Genomic DNA, 18642 nt, shown 5'->3' on the forward strand with positions numbered 1-18642 from the left:
GCCGCCATCTTGTTGGCGGTTGGCGGAGCTCGGCTCGGCAGCGTTCTCCCCGAGAGGCTTCCGCTCGCCTCGTCGCCGCTGCGGCCTTTGCTCGGCCGACCGCTGTTTCGGTGTGAGCGGGAGTCGCCCCTCTCCGGCGACGCCATGGCCAACAACTGCCCCGTCGTGGGCGCCGGGAACTGCCACCAACAGCAGCAGCAGCACCAGCAGCAGTCGCCTCAGCATCAGCCGGGAGGCCAACAGCAGCAGCCGCCGCCTCTCCCGCTCCCGCAGGCCGGCGCCGTTTTGTCTCCTCCGCTGCCGCTGCAGAGCGCGGGGCCCAAGCCGGCGGCCTCGGGGAAGCAGGGCAACGTGCTGCCCCTGTGGGGGAACGAGAAGACCATGAACCTGAACCCCATGATCCTCACCAACATCCTCTCCTCGCCCTACTTCAAGGTGCAGCTTTACGAGCTCAAGACCTACCACGAGGTGGTCGACGAAATCTACTTCAAGGTGAGCCGGGAACCCGGGAAGGAACTAGGTCCTTTCGGAGGAAGCCGGCGAGATTCTTGTTTTCAAATCCTTTGGTTCGCTCATCACCGCGTGGCCGAGCAGATCTCATCTGGCCTGGGCCCAAAAACATAAGGCTCTTCGCAGCTGTCTCTTCCACAATCCATCCCCATACTATTTTTTAATAATAATGAATATTTTATTCTAGTCTCGCCATCAAAATGGGAGATGCTGACCTATTTCTTCCCACGATCGTCAGAGAGAAGGCGATGTAGTTGTAATGTGGCTACTTTTTTCTTTGGGAAATGGCTATGCAATTCTTTGTCTCAGTCCAGACTCCAGATCTCGATCTCTATCTCTCTTCCCACCCCCACCCCCCCATATCTTACCAGTCAGACTTGTATGTTGGTTGAATTTAGAAACTTAATGCCAGCGCTGCGTGTGTGTTAAAACTGGCGATTGCACTGGGCAGCATGTTCACGTCCTTTCCTAGCCAAAGATCTAAAACAGGCGGTTGAGGAATTCAGCAGGAGGTAACCAGCACGCTGCATACTCTGTTACGTTGGCTGTATACCAACATAACACTGTCCTAATCTTAATGCTAATAAGTTAAAATTTGAGGCCTAATTACTAATTGATTTTGGCCGTCTTAAAATGGAATTCTAATATGCTGTGTATTTCAGATGCTGTGAGTAAAAGCTGTTTAGTTTGATCTATGTGACCCTGCTTTCAGTCATTCTTATGGCTGCTAACAGAGTCTTTCATTGATTAAATTGGGGTTCTGTAACCTGGAAGATTATGACTGTCATTTATTTTCTATGAACCAGTTTAAGCTTTGAAACGTTGCTGTTCAGGTGTGAGCCTGAATTGCGGAGCTAAACACAATGATGGGAAGCCTGTGGCCTTTCAGGTGTTTTTGGAGTCGAAAAACATATGGAGAGCCACAACTTCCCCATCTTTCACCCAGAACCTAGCCCACCACTTAGATATCTTAAAATTACCTAAATTCACAGTGGAGTAAGTAATTTGGGACCAACCAGATTGTCACAAAAGGGAGCGGAGGGGTAAACAGTTAAAAAATGGGGCTAATGATGTAGCCATTTATTATTCTCCAACCACACCCCTTTTGTGTATCATAACTGATTAACAGTTCTGAAGAACTCAAAAGTGCCACATGTTTATGACATTTTGGGTAGTCTCAATAAAAGTACTACCCAACTAGATTTTGGTGGGGGGGTTTTCTTACAGACAGATATAGCTACAAGCTACTTGCCTTTTAAATTCACTTATTTTTCTGTACTTTCTGGTCCTTTTCAAATAACTTTGGTATGGGACTTGAGGGAATACAGGAGGAAGGACTTGAACTCTCCATAGGTTACATTGTTTCTAATGAATCACTTAGCATACTTTGTTATAGAATAATTTGATATGCTCAGGACTTTTGGGGGGGAGCACAAGCAGAAATCAAGTGGGCTGTTAGATTGGGCTATTGAATTTAAATTAATTGAGCTCATAGATAAGTGTGTTTATGTTCCAAGTTTTTCTCCACTTCTGTTCTCTTAATCCATATCTTCATAACATCAAATATAGGGAAATCAGATCTATCTGCATTTTCCGGGAGGCATTACGACCTTCGGTTAATTGCATTGGCTTTTTCTCTTGCTGATCATTCAGTGGTTATAGTGTGGCATAGTGTGACTCTTTTTACCACTTAATTTAAAAGCAACAAAACCTCATTCTTTTTAACTAGCAAATGATTTTTTTCTAGAGCTTGTAGGGTCCATCTACATTTAAATTGCCTCACTTTCAAAAAATGCTACCTTAAGCAAAATATTGACTACTGATTCTTTAATTTCTATACCACTTAATATACCGTGGTACCTTGGTTTACAAACTTAATCTGTTCCGGAAGTCCGTCCTTAAACCAAAACCGTTCTTAAACCGAGGTGTGCTTTCCCTAATAAGGCCTCCTGCCACCGGTGCCCTTCCAAAGACGACCAAAATGTAAGATATACTTGCCAGAAATGTCAGTTATATCTGATATGCTGGTTACCTCGGTTGATAAGAGCGTGGTGCTGAAAACACCAAAGTCAAGGATTTGATCCTCATATGGGTGCATATTCCTGCATCACATGGGGTTGGACTAGATGATCCATGGGGATCCTTCCAACTCTGTGATTCTATTATTTTATTTTACAATTTCTATTATTTGATTAAGATTTGCTTTCCTCATTTTTTCCTTCCTTTGTTTTTTTTTTCATACTGCCTCCTTTACCTTCGTTTTTTTTCATACTTCCTCCTTTACCCCCAAAGTTAATTTAAAGCAACATTTTCAAATAACATGTTTCATTCATGCTTAAATTAAAACATAGGAAACATGGGGAAAGCTATTAAGTTTCTGTAATTTGTCAGTCAAAATTGTCTTACATATGTAAATCATGTATATTGGAAATACTTCAAATAAATAAGAACAAGTTGAAATAGTTTTCATATGAAATGTAGAGGAATCACATTTACTCAAATGTATGCTCTTTATTACACTGAGATTTACAAGCTTCTTAGCATGGATAGAATTGCAGCCTTGGAGATGGTTTCAATGTAATGTGAAACCATGCTGTACTGTGAACAAACAGTGGTGAGCCTTAGAATCATACTCTCTGTCGTCTCCAAGCTTTTAATTATTTTTCAGTTGAATATGTGCACAGAGCAAAATGGCACCTGTAACACTGAAGTAGGAGCCCTTCCCACTGTGAAGATAGCATAGAAAACCTGGACTAGATTGAGAAGAGCACGCACTGTACAATAATTTCATGCCTGGAAATCGGTACAGAGATGAGGAGGTGAAGAGCCACAACATGTTCTCTTCCCATGTATCTTGGAGCAAATCATGCTATATTATTATTATTATTATTATTATTATTATTATTATTATTCATATCCCATCAATCTGGCTGGGTTTTCCCAGCCACTCTGGGTGGCTCCCAACAGAATATTAGAAACATGATAAAATATCAAACATTAAAAACTTCCCTAAACAGGGTTGCCTACAGTCATACCTCGGGTTGAAGTAGCTTCAGGTTAAGTATTTTCGGGTTGCGCTCCGCAGTGACCCGGAAGTAATGGAGTGCGTTACTTCCAGGTTTCGCCACATGCGCAGACGCTCAAAATGACGTCATGCGCGGAAGCGGCAAGACGTGCAGTCACGTGTTATATTCTACTCAGGATGCGAACGGGGCTCCAGAACAGATCCCGTTCGCATCCAGAGGTACCACTGTATTCTAAAAGTCAGATAGTTGTTTATTTCCTGATGGAAGGGCATTCCCAGGACGGGCGCCACTACCGAGAAGGCCCTCTGCCTGGTTCCTTGTAACCTCACTTCTCACAGTGAGGGAACTGCCAGAAGGCCCTCAGAGGTGGACCTTAGTGTCTGGGCTGAATGATGGGGACGGAAACGCTCCTTCAGGTATACTGGGCCAAGGCCGTTTAGGGCTTTAAAAGTCAGCACCAACACTTTGAATTCTGCTCGGAAACGTACAGCTTGGGAAGAAGCTGTATTGTAATGCTTATAGGCTTTGATGGTCACAGTCCACACAAGAGTCAGTTCTTCAACAAATGAACTCAAAGTCCCTTTAGGTAATGGCAGGGGTCCATTAACGGTTGGTGATTATTGTGTATATTGGCAGGAGCCCCTAATTTCTGACCTTTCTGAAGAATGGCTTGTTGTCTTTTACAAAGACTCTGAAAATAGTCAGATGTTTTTCAAGTTTGGTGTAATAGGAACAAGCTTCAGAATGCCTCTGAAGTTCAAAATGACATCAATGACAAAATATTCCTCCCCTTGTCATAGGCACACATGTAGTGTGGAGCCAAATTTTAGCTGGTTACTAGGACCAGCCAAAATTTGTGGACCCCTAGCAAACAGAACTACTTTCTCCATTCCTTGGCTTCTTGCCTAAGTCACCACTACTTTGCACAACCATACACTTGCCATTTATTATTCATGTTTAGAATTTATAAACCACTTAATATAGAATACCAGAGTGATGGACATAAGATAAACAAAATTAAATGCATAATAACTGAGCTAGTGTAATTTTCTTGAAATAGAAAATGAAAAGTTGGTAAGGTATTAATAATTGAATAGCTGAGCACTTTGTAGAGAAAGATAGTTAGAGGGCGTAAAGTAGAAAAGTGATAACCAGGTGACATCACTGCATGATTTGTCTGAAGAACAGACTATTGTCTCCTGGAACCTCTAGCCTATCAAAATTTACCAATCATCTCATAGGCCATAATAATAAATATTATTTGAAGTGCTATATTTGTATTCTGAAAATGTAAAAGTCAGATTGACAGTCAAATCCTGCATGTTTATTTAAAAGCAAGTCCAAAAAATTTGACAGCTTATTCTCAAATAATTATGTATATGATATGAGTCATGACCTTAGTTTTAAATAGATATTTGCAAGTACACCTCTAGCTCATTTTGTATTGTACTTGGGGTTGAGGAATGATTTGTCCTTACTATTTGCTGAGGGCGGGGGCAATAGGAATGGGTGTGTCAATAACACACTGTGCTTAGTACAGTCTGAGTTAAAATGTAAATCTAAAATGATGATGGGTTGATTAATTGCTTTATTGTTTTCAGGTTACACATGTTGAGCCTTGGGAGAAAGGCAGCAGAAAAACAGCAGGCCAGACAGGGATGTGCGGAGGGGTAAGTAGAAGTACGTGCCTTCTGAAGTTTTTTATATGGTAGCTAATCATTTCCAAAATGCAACATTGAACTCAGCAGAAAATTTAGTGTTGTAAGCTCTAATCAAGTTAATTGATAGATTATGCCACTAAAGCCTTAACTGACTGGTCATTGTGGGCTTATTATTTTGAAGTTAGTGTGACTGATTTGGTACTTGTAATAGGGAATGAAAAAGAAAATGTTGGATTCTAAACAATGCAAGACAAGTGCATATGATTGAATTGTTACATCATCAAATGTTCACAAATAGTTCAAAAATAATTCCCAAGTAAAGTTTTGAATTTCAAAAAATATTCTATATAAACCATGCTAAATCTGCTTAACTTTCACGCCTCACAATTATTTCATTTCACTTGAAATTCTTTGGTTATTATTTTTTAAAAATTAAGATTCAGATCTCAATCAGCTTAGGCCATTGGGAAGTTTCCATGCATTCCTGGTTCGATAGTTGGAAGTGGAGACTAAATCCAGTCATACCTCCTCCAAAAATATTGTAGGCCTAATGTCTGGATGGGGCTCTTCAACTTCAGGAAATGTTAGCGCAGTCACCCACTGCTCAGCAACTTCTAAGTGAATCAGATGACCTTCCTTAAGTGTTGAGCTTACAAACTTGCAGAAAAAAACCCATTAATGTTATATGTACTGAAGTGAAAAGTATTTCTCTTCAGTGTCTTACTCTCTAGTGTTACATGAGTTGTATTTCTCTTCCTCCTAATCTCTAAAGGTGCGTGGTGTTGGAACTGGAGGTATAGTGTCTACAGCCTTTTGCCTCCTGTACAAGCTATTTACCCTGAAGCTTACCCGTAAGCAAGTGATGGGGTTGATAACTCATACGGACTCCCCCTTTATTAGGGCCCTTGGATTCATGTATATTAGGTAAGTAGCCATATACTTAACTGTCAGCTAACTTTGCTGCAAAAAATGTTATTAAATTTACACAGTCTCTTTGTACTTCAAGGTACACACAGCCTCCAACTGATTTATGGGACTGGTTTGAATCCTTTCTTGATGATGAGGAGGTATGTCAACAAGGGTAATAATTTACTTTCTTTTCTTTCTGAAATCTTAAGTAAAGTAACTTTGAGATGAACTTCTGTATGTTGGAAAACAGTTTTTAACCATGCGAAAAGTAAAACCTTTCTCATCTTTAATGGTTTGCAAACTTGCAATGAACAGAGACTACAGGACATTCTTACACCCTTAAATTAAGTTGGAATTGAATATATCACCAGCCTAACTGCTTGGGGGGAAATGGAATGCATACTTAGAAAGATAACTACAGTATGGGACAATCTTTTAACCAAGTATGAAACCTGAAAAATCAGGTGGGTGTTTGTTTGTTTGTTTGTTTGTTTACGTGAAAGTAAATGGACAATGACGAAGCAGAATTGAATGGGGCATCTGCAGTCCAACAGCATGTGAACACAGCTACAGTCTGTAGTTGCTTTCTAAAATTTTCAATTGATAGCACTGCCACTGAACTAGCAAATTGCTTTTAACCTCTTAACTTTCAAATAGTGATAATAAGGCCATACAGAAACTGCTGAAAGGGGTAATTTCCTCCAGTGCACATGTGCTATTTTTAGTGTGGATTCTCTTTTCCGCAGCATTTTTACCACACATTAATCTGCTTCTCAGATTTCAGCCTTTGTCCTAAGTATATTTTATGTTATAGGAACTATTGAATTTTGCCTCTAGAAGTAGTCGTTGATGATTCATACTAATACCTTGCAGTGTACTTTGCTAGTTACTGCCACAGTAAATGTTTAGATCCCATGCAAAAAAAGACCTTTAGGGATCCAGTACACAATTGTAATGTCTCGCTTAGACTACGCAGTGCTCTTTTTAAGGTTACATGACTATTTTATGCTTGTAGTTTTTGCTCTAATGGCATATATTTTGACTTCCCTTAATCTAATAATACAGAATGGCATTCTTGGCTCCTGTTCATTAACTGCTTTATGATCACTTTGGCCTCTTTCATGTAGTAACACAACTGTAGTAACACAGAAGTATCATTTCTACATATTAACATTTATCTCAGTTTGCCACTGTTGAAGATGTGAAAGCAGTTCAGCGTTGTGTCTCTGGATGTATCTAGCTAAATGTTGTTAGTGCTTTGACTTTTTCACTGATGCTCTTATTTTTGTATGTACCACTTCGGGTACTACATTTAAGCCAGTGTTTTATTTTCTTCTTTAGATCTCTGTGCAGTTTTGTTTGGAAATACTGTATATCTGAACACTTAAATGTGTGTGAGTGCAAGCAATTTTACATTGAGATTTTCTCTTCCTGTTTTAGATAACAAATCTCACTTTCCTTGTGTGCTTGCACTATAGGTTTGGGCCTGACAATAGCTGACTAACATGTCCTGAGCTGTGAGAGGGCATAGCAAGAAGGCCTTCATGCGGTAATGACCCTTTTCCGAGACAATGGTCATCATGGATTATGCGTTTCCAATTATTTGTTCCTTTATTTATTTTTTTGCATAACTCTAAATTAGAAACCTCACTGCTTCATGGCAGTTGGTTTGCTATTGCTTCCGATTTAGGCAGGGTCCATTTTCTACTACAACTTTTTCTGGTTATTTTTAGACAGGAAATAGTCATCCTCAATTGTTCAGTTGTGACCACAATCCTCAAAAATGAGAATTAATGTCAAGCAAGTTACGATCTATTTTGTGGCATAACAGTAAAAGATGGTAGCATACAAGCCAGCTGTGTAAGCAAATGTTACACTAATCTGTTGAGACATGAGCCCTTTACTATTTGGCTGCAGGATTGGTATGCACCTGCATGCATATGCATTAAGTCCAACTCCCACTCTATAACGTAGGGCCAAATGCAAAGGTACAAGAGTTGAAGTTCTTAGGCAACTTATTTACCAGCAGAAACAGCTAAGCCGTCATATTTGAAACTTGAAAGATGGCAATCAGTATAGTAGCATTTGTTCTAAAGGAAACTCTAGATGGTTTCTTACATTCAGAATTTGTGTTCTGTTTTGTGTTTGTTTTTTGAAGGACCTTGATGTGAAAGCAGGTGGCGGCTGTGTCATGACCATTGGAGAAATGCTGCGCTCTTTTCTAACTAAGCTGGAATGGTTTTCTACGTTATTTCCAAGGATTCCTGTACCAGTACAAAAGAACATTGATCAACAAATTAAAGCCAGGCCTAGAAAAATCAAGAAGGATGGCAAGGAGGGAGTAGAAGAAGTAGACAGGCATGCGGAACGTAGACGTTCAAGGTTATACATTAACTTTACAAAATAAGTTACTTAATTTAGATGTTCTCATCCTATAATTTCACATAATCAAAACTTTTTGTAGTTATGTTTGCAGTGTGGTCTTCTAAATGAGTAATAGCATTTATGTAGTACTTTAGATAGCTTCACATACATTATCTCAATAATCCTTACAATTCCTTTATAGGAATGGTGGTATTCCCATATAGCAGATGAGCTGCGCTATGTTTTGTTTAACTTAGTGTATATGGCTAAAGTAAGAGTCTGCTGGCACAAGTACATAGCCTTTTATCTAGGGTGGGTTGATTCTAGGCATGTATGGTTTTCCTTCTTTTCCTTACCAGATAGATATGGTCCACGTGTGTTTTAAAATTATGAGGTGCAAATGTATACTTGGAACAAGGCATCATTTAATGTTTATTATCCAGAATATGCACTTTGGCTTGGCTGGAGCTAGCGTTCACCTAGGCCAATAGTATTTGCAAGAATCCTAGCAATCATCAAGTGCTAGGTAGTCTACCTGAAACTATCCAGTGGTCTATCAACAGACCATGGTGTACTGTTTGCCTACTCTACTATACACTAACACCAGCTGTAGAGCACTTTATTAATATTTATGCAGACCTCTAAAAAATATTGGATGATTTGGTACACTTGATAAGTACAGGGAAATAGAACGAGAAGGGTATACAAAGTACAATGTGAAAGTTTGCTGAAACTCTTGTTGGGAAAATTCAATTTCTTAAGCATTTCTTTTCATGTAGGTCTCCAAGAAGGTCCTTGAGCCCCAGGAGGTCACCTAGAAGATCAAGAAGCAGAAGTCGTCATCGTGAAGGCCGTGGGTCATCCAGCTTTGATAGAGAATTGGAACGGGAGAGGGAAAGACAAAGACTAGAGCGAGAAGCTAAGGAGAGGGAGAGGCGAAGATCTCGAAGTTCTGATCGGGCATTGGAGCGAAGACGAAGTAGAAGCCGAGAGAGGCACAGAAGTCGAAGTCGTGATCGAAAAGGAGACAGGAGAGACAGGGAGAGGGAGAGGGAGAAAGAAAATGAACGTAGTAGAAGGAAGGAGCGTGACTATGAGAAAGAGAGAGGTGTTGAAAAGGAAAGAGAGCGCTCTAGGGAGAGAGATCGTTCTAGAGAAAAATCAAAGGACAGAAAAAGCAAGAGTGAAATTGATGAGAGGAGACATAAAGATGAAAAAGATGAAAGGAAACATAGGGATGATAAAAGAGATTCCAAGAAAGAAAGGAAGCATAGCAGGAGCCGAAGTAGGGACCGGAAGCATAGGAGCAGAAGTGTGAGTAGGAATGCTGGCAAGCACAGTAGAAGCAGGAGTAAAGAGAAGTCAAGTAAACACAAAAGTGAAAGCAAAGAGAAATCAAATAAGCGAAGCAGAAGTGGAAGCAGAGGAAGAACTGATAGTGCTGAAAAGTCCCGAAAACGAGACCTTAGTCCCAGTAAAGAGAGATCACGAAAACGTAGCAAAAGCAAAGAACGTTCCCATAAACACGATCACAGTGATAAGGACCACTCAGACAAACATGATCATCAGAGGAGCCAAAGTACAGAACGAGAGAATCAAGAAAAACAATCTAAAAACAAAGATGAGACTGTATGAATGTTCAGAAGTGGATCACATTGAATCCTATAAATGTTTTGAAATCTTGCTTATTTTTTCTTACAGTTGAAATTGTGCAGTAGTTGATAAGCACTCTTCTTCAACCTCCCTCTAGGCTGCAGATTGTCATTTCCTATTTTGAGTAGGGAAGTGCCTTTGTAATCCCGTTAAATGCGTTAACTATTTCCAGCCCATTTGTTTAGTTAAATTCATGATACGAATCTGTTTGTGCATTTTTTTTTATTGTTCAAATGTTTCCAAAATGTACAATCTGTACATACGTCCTGAAACTGTTCTAATCCTTTTGGCATGGTTTGCCATGTTGGTTAAATTTGTATACGGCAATAAAACTGCCACTAATTCTACTTTGTTTTATAGATGTGGAATTATGGTTTCTATCTTTGACTTAGCATGGCTGTGCTTTGCATAATAGTATGGCAGAAGCTCTTAAGGATGGATCTTGAACGTGTATTATATCTAAAATATTTATGTGCATTGAACATCCATGAAGGTTGCAGTTCTAGAACTTGTGTCCATTTGTACCTCTTGTCCTGGGAAAGCATTTAAAATACATTTTATTTGTGAAACTAAAGAAAGTGTTGCATTTAGAGTAGGCTTTTCAAGGAGGTAGCAATTTAAGGCAGGGGTTTAGGCTTTCCTAAGGTTTATGTTGTAGTCAGTGCTACCTCATAGGGTCACTGTTAAGATTTATAAGCCTATCTACCATCTCTACATAGACTTTCTGGCTAGCTTTTATTGCTCATGTAAATATTATTTCACTATGATCTCCCCAGGGTTTTCATTAAAACTGTTGTGCCACTGCCCTGTGCTTTATGAAACAACCATAGATTAACAAAGGTGAAAGTGGCAGAATCAGGGAGGAGACAGGAAGATGAAAAATAAGGTCAAGCAGCAAACTTCAATTTCAAGCTTCCAAATAATTTTTTATAAATGAAAAGTAAAGCATCTTCATAGTGTTTTTTTTAAAATGCATAATGTGTCTTTTTTTTTTTTTTTACAAAGACTGTGGTCATTGCTTGAGATGAAGAATTTCTCTCATGCAACAGAAAAACTAGATAATTTTTTTCAAACACTGATTACTTGTGAGATAATGTCAAAATGCAGTATTGAAAGAGAAATCATATCACAACAGTTCATTTCTGTTTGGTAGACTTGTTTTAGTGACCTGTATAAGAAATATAAAATCTCTGGAATAAAGACTGGATTAATTTATTTGTGGCTATCCCCACTTGTTCATTGCCAGCTGCAAAAAAATCATTTTGGGCTTATTACTCATAAACAGTAAAAACACCAGTTCGTTGTGTAACAAGCAGGTTGCCCATCATATCAATGGAATGATAGAACTATATGGCAGGCCAGCTTCCCAGTTGTGAGTACAGTGGTACCTTGGTTCTCAAACTTAATCCGTTTCGAGAGTCCATTCGACTCCCGAAACCGTTAGAAAACCAAGGCACAGCTTCCAGTTGGCTGCAGGAGCTTCCTGCACTCAGTCGGAAACCATGGAAGCCGCATCAGATGTTTGGCTTCCAAAAAACGTTTGCAAACCGGAACACACACTTCCGGGTTTGCAGCGTTCAGGAGCTGATTTGTTCGACAGCTAAGCCGTTTGGGAACCAAGGTACAATTTTTTAAAAAATTGCCTTTTTATCTCTGGACTTCATTTTACCCTTTCAGCTCACTAATAATTACCAAGCTTAATGGTGAAAATAAGTTGCCCCTCCTCCAAAACATAGAAGAGAAAACCTGTATCTTGAACATGTGGTAGTTGGCATTTGTCTTAGAGCTGGCAGTTTGTCTCATGTATTATGAAAACGCTGTCAGTAATGGCTCCCCATAAGAGAAGGGATATCAGCCTTGTGTTGTGGCAATCACACAGCAGGTAGAAAGCTGGAATATAGAAAGCTCCTGTCTCCAAGACTGATGACTAGCCATCCTGATCTAATAGGTGCTGCAGGAGTCAATACAAATAATGGGAGCCAGTTGTGATGGTAGAATGACAAGAGGTTCTGCTTGGTAGCGAACAAGGAGGTTGCATTAGCTGTAGGGACAGAAGTTACTGCTGCATCAGTCTCAAGAAAGGACATGGTAGCCAGAGTGGTGTATTAACCAAGGAACTGAAAGCCTCAACAATAGTATTAAATCTCAGTCCAAACACAAAACTGACTGAAATAATACTTTGATAAGTCTTACCTGCTTGGTTCATTCTCTCTTTTCCTGTAGTACTTGGTAGTGTTCTGAACTTCGCTTTCCTCTGTAAATCACTGGAATATTATTCAAATTGTTTAAACACAGCAATTTAGACTTGAGTGACTTTATTTTTAAAACTTCGTCTCATTTTTATCAATCCTACATGGGTAAAATGTAGTTTCCCAGCATTTTAGTTTGTAAAATGAGAAGTGCTGGGACTTGATTCCCTTGAGGACCATGCAACCTTCCTGATGATAGGTGGGGGAGAGGGGGCGCAGGGGGACTATTTTGACTCCTGAAGATCTTCAGGAAAATGCATAGGATGATGGTAATATTAGTAGACTAGAAATACTTGTATTGGAAATACATTTGCAGTTTGAGCCTTGACATAAGGTAGCTTTTAACATCTACCAATATTTAGATTGGTAATTGCCTCTTGTGGAGATTGTGTGAATCAATGTTTACCTCATGGTCAGGGTTGAGAAACTTGTATAAATTTGAGAACAAATTCCTCTAGAAACAAAAGTGACTGGTGTTTTGTTGCTGCTGCTGCTGATTTCCTTAAATGGCTGGAAATTGCTTTCTTGTTCCACTAATGAGGGCCTTGCTATAATCTGAGTGACACCGTTGGATACAACCCAAACTTTATTGACTATGATATATTTATTTGCAAAAGGTATGGAAAATAAAACAGTGCAATTTGGCCTCTGATAAAATTGATTTTTAACAAACAGAAACCCAAAAGATATTTAAAAGAATTTTCAGCTTAGGTAAAACATATTGATTTATTAGAAGAGTAATTTGATACAATCACTTACCCATTCCTACTGAACTTCCGGAGCATGTCACTAGAAAATGAAATGCAAAATTACATATATATATATATATATATACACACACACACAGACACACACACAGACACACACACACACACACACACACACACACAGACAGATAGAAGGAATAATTGAATGGTGCTTTCCAAAGAGGATTTCACAATGTAACTTAGAAAAAAAACATAACCAATTTGTTTTAATTTAAAGTGATGGTTTTAACTTGAAAATTCGAAAATGCAATGAATTGGAGTTTGACTAAGATTCAGTCAATAAACATGCTTCTAAATGGGTAGAAATTCAACAACAGCTGTTTTCAGAATAAATACCAATATTATATTACCTGTATGGAGAATGTAACCCCACAAATCTGAATAATTCAGATCAGTCTTCACTGGCAAGCACATGTCTGGACTGGGGGGAAGGGATCGTTGACAAGCTGCTATAAGTATTTTCTAGAAATACTGTTAGCCACTGCAGTATCGGCAGCTCTATTGTGTTTAAAGGTAGCTACACAGAAACCATAATCCATGCAAAAACAAGAGTCTTGCAGGACCCTAAAGTAGAATACATTTATTTTGGCATAAGCTTTTATGGATGAGTTGATTTCATCAGATGCAACAGTGGCTAAGATGAATAGAATGGAATCATGCCCACACACCTTCAGGTAGAGACAGTTGCCATGCCACTATAACCCATCACCAGAACTGGCTGACAATGGCATGGAGATTTCATGTGATAAGAGCTCTGTGCAGCAGCCACCAAGTGTAGACTGTTTCAAGGAGTTTCCAGAGTTTTTCTTCACTTCCACTATCTTAAGGCCCAGTTTTTGTCCCCTTTTGCCATTACTGCCAAAGGTCCACAAGTCATTACCTGAATATATCTTCTTAGGACAAAATGCAGGTTTTGATCCCTTGCTATCAGTTACAGGTGACACCACAACTGTATAGACATCACCACAGGGTATCTCGGTAATATCACAATAAGTCAGGTCTGTGTTTGGTGTACAGGTGAAATTTCCTTTTGAGCCATAAAGATCTGTACTATAGTTGATTGAACCTTTGGATGTCCGCCAATATATTCGTATGCCATTGTTGCCCAGTCTATATAGCTTAACCCCAGAAGGGCAGCAAGCACCTAAAGGAGGAAAACAACCAAGAACACTTAATTCAGTTTGCTCATTCCTCTTGGGGGATAGACGAGAAAGTGGTCAGATTTCTTTTTTATCAATTGAAAAGGAGAAAATTTTCAGAATGTCCTAATAAAGTACTGTAGGTTCTCTCAAAGTGTAAGCTTTTAGGAGTTGTCTAGGACAGTAAGGGACACAGGTGGTGCTGTGGGTTAAACCAGATGAAGTTAGATGAAGATGAAGTTAGCAGATGAAGTTAGACAACAGATCATCAGAGCCAGACTGATACCCAGAGAGAACTTGCTGCAAGACAGACCCAAAAAAGAAAATAACAGAACACCTCTAGTCATCACATACAGCTCCCAAGTTAAAACAGTACAACGCATCATCAGAGATCTACAACCTCTCCTGGACAATGACAGTTCTCTTTCTCAAGCTCTGGGAGGAAGACCTTTCATTGCCTCCAGACAGCCCCCCAATCTTAAACAACTCCTAACCCACAATAATACTATAACCAGACTTAACACGGACACTGGCACCAGAGCCTGCAATAAACCCAGATGCCAACTTTGCTGCCACATACACCCGGACAACACCATTACTGGCCCCAACAACATCACACATACCATCTCGGGACTATTTAATTGCTCATCGTCTAACATTGTGTATGCCATAAAATGCCAACAGTGTCCTTCAGCTCTCTATATTGGACAAACAGGCCAGACCTTACGCCAAAGAATAAATGGACATAAATCCGACATCAGGAACCACAAGACAGAAAAACCAGTAGGAGAACACTTCAATCTCCCAGGACATTCTATACAAGATCTCAAAGTAGCTGTTCTATTACAAAGGAATTTCAGAAATAGACTGGAAAGAGAAGCTGCTGAATTGCAACTTATCACCAAACTTAAAACTATGGAGAGACCTGGTTTGAATAAAGACATTGGATTCTTATCTCATTATACATGACAAAGCCATTTTTCACCTTCTCACCCCTTGCTTTTTCCTGTTAGACCTATTGCAGTCGTTAAGAGTCGTCAACAGGCTCATCGCAGCTATCTGCCAATCACCCATTCCCACCACCCTTCTGAGTAATACCCCTCCCCACCTTCTCACTATATAGAAAGGTCCGGTGACTTCTGCTTCAGTGTATCTGAAGAAGTGTGCATGCACACGAAAGCTCATACCTAGAACTAACTCAGTTGGTCTTTAAGGTGCTACTGGAAGGAATTTTTTTATTTTGTTTTGACCACAGAGCCTAGGACTTGCCAATCAGAAGGTCAGCGGTTCGAATCCCCGCGACGGGGTAAGCTCCCGTTACTCAGTCCCTGCTCCTGCCAACCTAGCAGTTCGAAAGCACCTCAGTGTGCAAGTAGATAAATAGGTATCGCTCTGGCGGGAAGGAAAACGGCGTTTCCGTGTGCTGCTCTGGTTCGCCAGAAGCAGCTTAGTCATGCTGGCCACATGACCAGGAAGCTGTACACCGGCTCCCTCGGCCAGTAAAGCAAGATGAGCGCCACAACCCCAGAGTCAGTCACGACTGGACCTAATGGTCAGGGGTCCCTTTACCTTTACCTTTAGGACAGTAATCTAGGAATGGCTAGGCCCAGAAAACCGCAAGCAGCAGTGGATTCCCAGAAGTGAGCTTTTTCAGCCCTCTGGTTCCCTCTGAAAAGTCTCTCAAGAGTGTCATGGGACCCTTCTGAACAGTGCAGGATGGGATGGGGGTGGTTTGCTGTAGAAATAGGAAACTTGCCCAAAGCAAGGAGAGATGCCTCGCCTTGTTTTGCCCAATGTTGTTTCCTCTGTTCTCCACAGCATTCCAGGAGTCTTAACCCTCTGGAAAGAGGGACACACACAGGAAGGGAGGGCAGCCCCCTTCTGCAAGCTTCCGTCCAACTTCAGGATCCAAACCAATGAGCATAGTTTGAGCATTTAACCTGAGGGTGGAAATGTAGAAATACCATGCTGGTACTTAAAAATACATTTTCACATACTTACTAGAAGAAAATCCTTTGTATATGCAATCTGATGTTAAGCCTGTTTCACTGATCGCTTTGATAGACACACTGTAGTTGGTTCCACATGTAATGCATCCCAAGAGGCAATAGTTTTGGAGTGTGTGACACCTGGCATGTCCTTTGTGCGATTCCAGAATTGCTATGTACGTCTTTGCGCCAGTCCCAATAGACCAGCTGATGTTTGTTACAGACTGTGTCACTTGAGTTACTGTCAGATCCACTGGGCAGCAAGGTGCTTGAAAGAAGAAAATACCTAGTAAGTGATTGTGCGTGTATTTACTCCATGCACAGAACTACATTCTTAGGGGATATTTTGGCACTTTAGTTGAAAATTTAAAATTATTCCCAATTGCTGCCTGCATCACAAGCTTTTAACTGGTCACCATATTTTTTTACTTATTCATTGCAGTTTCTAATAGATATGAAGGACATATATCAGGTAAACAGAGAACAAATCGGGGGTTCTGTGGGGTGTCACGGACAAATAATAGGTTCAGGTATGCTGTTGCAGTACAGTCTGTAACAAAAGAAAGGAGCTTAGCACCATAAATAATTTATGCCTTCCAAATTTCTATAGCAACCACTGATAAGGATATAAAGAAAAAGGTTCCAACAGGCAGACTAGCTGCCACCATAAATATACTGAAAATAAATATACTGTGCTGATTTTTTTATATTTATTTGTTAAATACTACCCCACCCCCACTTTTTATTTCCTGCATCATATTTTTTTCCTTCAGTCACCCTAGATCAGGGAGAACCAAGAACTACAATTCCCATCATCCATGGCCATTGGCCATTCTGGCTGGGACTGATGGACTCCAACAGCATCTGGAGGTTCCCCATCTCTGCCCCATATGGCCACCTACACGCATCAAGTGGAACAGTTTGCCCTGATAGCAGACATAAATCATTACTGAGACTAATTTTTTTTAAATCTCCATGCAAACTATATGAATTCTTTAAAAATACACAGAAATTTTCATTAAATTTGGAAGTTGTTTAATAATCTAATTATTGATCCATGATACATCTTGGGTGGGATTTAGTGACTAGACCCACTGAAATTAATGTAGTACATGAGCAGAATGGAAGGCAGACTATAGGAGTGCCAAATTATGGCCTCACACAGAGTGCCACTGAAATCTGAAAGACTTAAGTTCACCCCTGGTACCCGAAGAGGCAGTATGAGCTGGTCCAATCACTAACTATATTTGATCAACTGTTTGTATATACTTTGAATATCCTTTGAAATACTGCAAGTACTATGACTCCCAATCTATCTGTGATACATAAGGAGAAGTCAGTGTTAGCCAGCAGATGTTGTATTTGGATATGGGCGACCTTGGTTCAAACTTCAGCTCAGATTATGAGCTGCTGTCCCCTGTTATGAAATGGGAGCGATACCTAAAAGGTAAATAACATCTCAGCAATTGTAACTTACCTGTCTCCAAAGGCACACTGTAACTAGGCAAGCTGTGACCTGCTTCTGTGCTTGCTACAGTGCTGACAGAGAACAGTGACCCACATGGAAGATTATGGATGGTGCATGAATTTCCAGAGCTTGCACAATGCCAAATTCCTGCCTCTCCTTTGGCAGTGACTGTGTACATTGCTTCATCATTATTGGCGTGCCAGTGCACACTAATTACAGAAAGAGCATCCTTTGAGACACTTATTATTTCCGGACTACATGGAGCTGAAAGATTTTAGATGGAGCAAATTCAAACTGCATTCTTATTTATGGATTTTATGTTGCACTAAGACAGCTGTGGATTATTAAGAATCTATGATCTTAAAAAAACCCAGTGTTACAAAGGCTGTCTCCTCTCTGTCCAAGGTTTGCTCCCCTCCCAAAACAGTTCACTTAAATTTGCATGTGGGTGTATTTTCAGTCTTTAGAAAACCAACCTTAAAATAAATACATTCTCCATAGCACATTCAGTTGAAAGTCCTAAAAGGTCTTAGGGTACCAAATTAGAGGGGTTAGTAGCGGCTTAACTGCCATAATGCCATAGTGTTTTATGTGCAAACTCAGGGGCTCAGGGCAACAAGTTGTTGTACAATGCTGATATATAGAGCAAGGATGGGGAACTGGGGTTTTTCTATAAGTTGTTGGACTCCTTCATTCCTGACCATTGGCCATGTTAGCAGAGCTTCATATGAAGGGTCAGTTTCCCATTCTTGGTACAAAGACCTGCCCAAAAACCAAAGGCATTAGATCCATGTTCTGTTTGGTTTGACAGACTAAAGTCAGGTTTTTAAAAAACTCCTTTGAGACACAGTTGTTAGCAGCAGCAACAACAGCAATGAACATTTTTATTTGAAGTTGGCAGTAAATCA

General features: G+C 40.1%; 2 protein-coding genes across 11 annotated transcripts in view; one reads left to right on the forward strand and one right to left on the reverse strand.

Moving 5' to 3' along the window:
* Nucleotides 1-11338, forward strand: PRPF38B (pre-mRNA processing factor 38B). Of its 4 annotated transcripts, XM_081865961.1 has the most exons (6): nucleotides 1-492; nucleotides 5138-5206; nucleotides 5970-6121; nucleotides 6204-6264; nucleotides 8265-8488; nucleotides 9250-11338. In XM_081865961.1, the coding sequence occupies exons 1-6, from the start codon at nucleotides 145-147 to the stop codon at nucleotides 10103-10105; spliced, it is 1710 nt and encodes a 569-aa protein (XP_081722087.1). In that variant the 5' UTR covers nucleotides 1-144; the 3' UTR covers nucleotides 10106-11338. The 4 variants fall into 4 exon arrangements, with proteins under 4 accessions (XP_081722087.1, XP_081722088.1, XP_081722089.1 ...); XM_081865962.1 differs by lacking the exon at nucleotides 1-492 and having other exon boundaries at nucleotides 5138-5216; XM_081865963.1 differs by lacking the exons at nucleotides 1-492; nucleotides 5138-5206 and having other exon boundaries at nucleotides 6103-6121; nucleotides 6204-6278.
* FNDC7 (fibronectin type III domain containing 7) overlaps nucleotides 11061-18642 on the reverse strand; it is a 22700-nt gene continuing 15118 nt past the window's right edge. For 6 of the 7 annotated variants that reach the window (XM_081865828.1, XM_081865832.1, XM_081865834.1 and 3 more), the window contains 3 exons: nucleotides 17744-17998; nucleotides 16280-16534; nucleotides 13260-14283 (listed from right to left, as the gene is read on the reverse strand). In XM_081865828.1, coding sequence (XP_081721954.1) covers nucleotides 13835-14283; nucleotides 16280-16534; nucleotides 17744-17998 — 959 coding nt within the window. In that variant the 3' untranslated portion in view covers nucleotides 13260-13834. Of the gene's footprint in view, nucleotides 12388-13131; nucleotides 13162-13259; nucleotides 14284-16279; nucleotides 16535-17743; nucleotides 17999-18642 lie in introns of those variants that run through there. The other variant, XM_081865830.1, reaches the window with a different exon arrangement.

The sequence above is a fragment of the Podarcis erhardii genome (genome assembly GCF_964252035.2).
Source record: "Podarcis erhardii genome assembly, chromosome: 6".
NCBI lineage: Eukaryota > Metazoa > Chordata > Lepidosauria > Squamata > Lacertidae > Podarcis > Podarcis erhardii.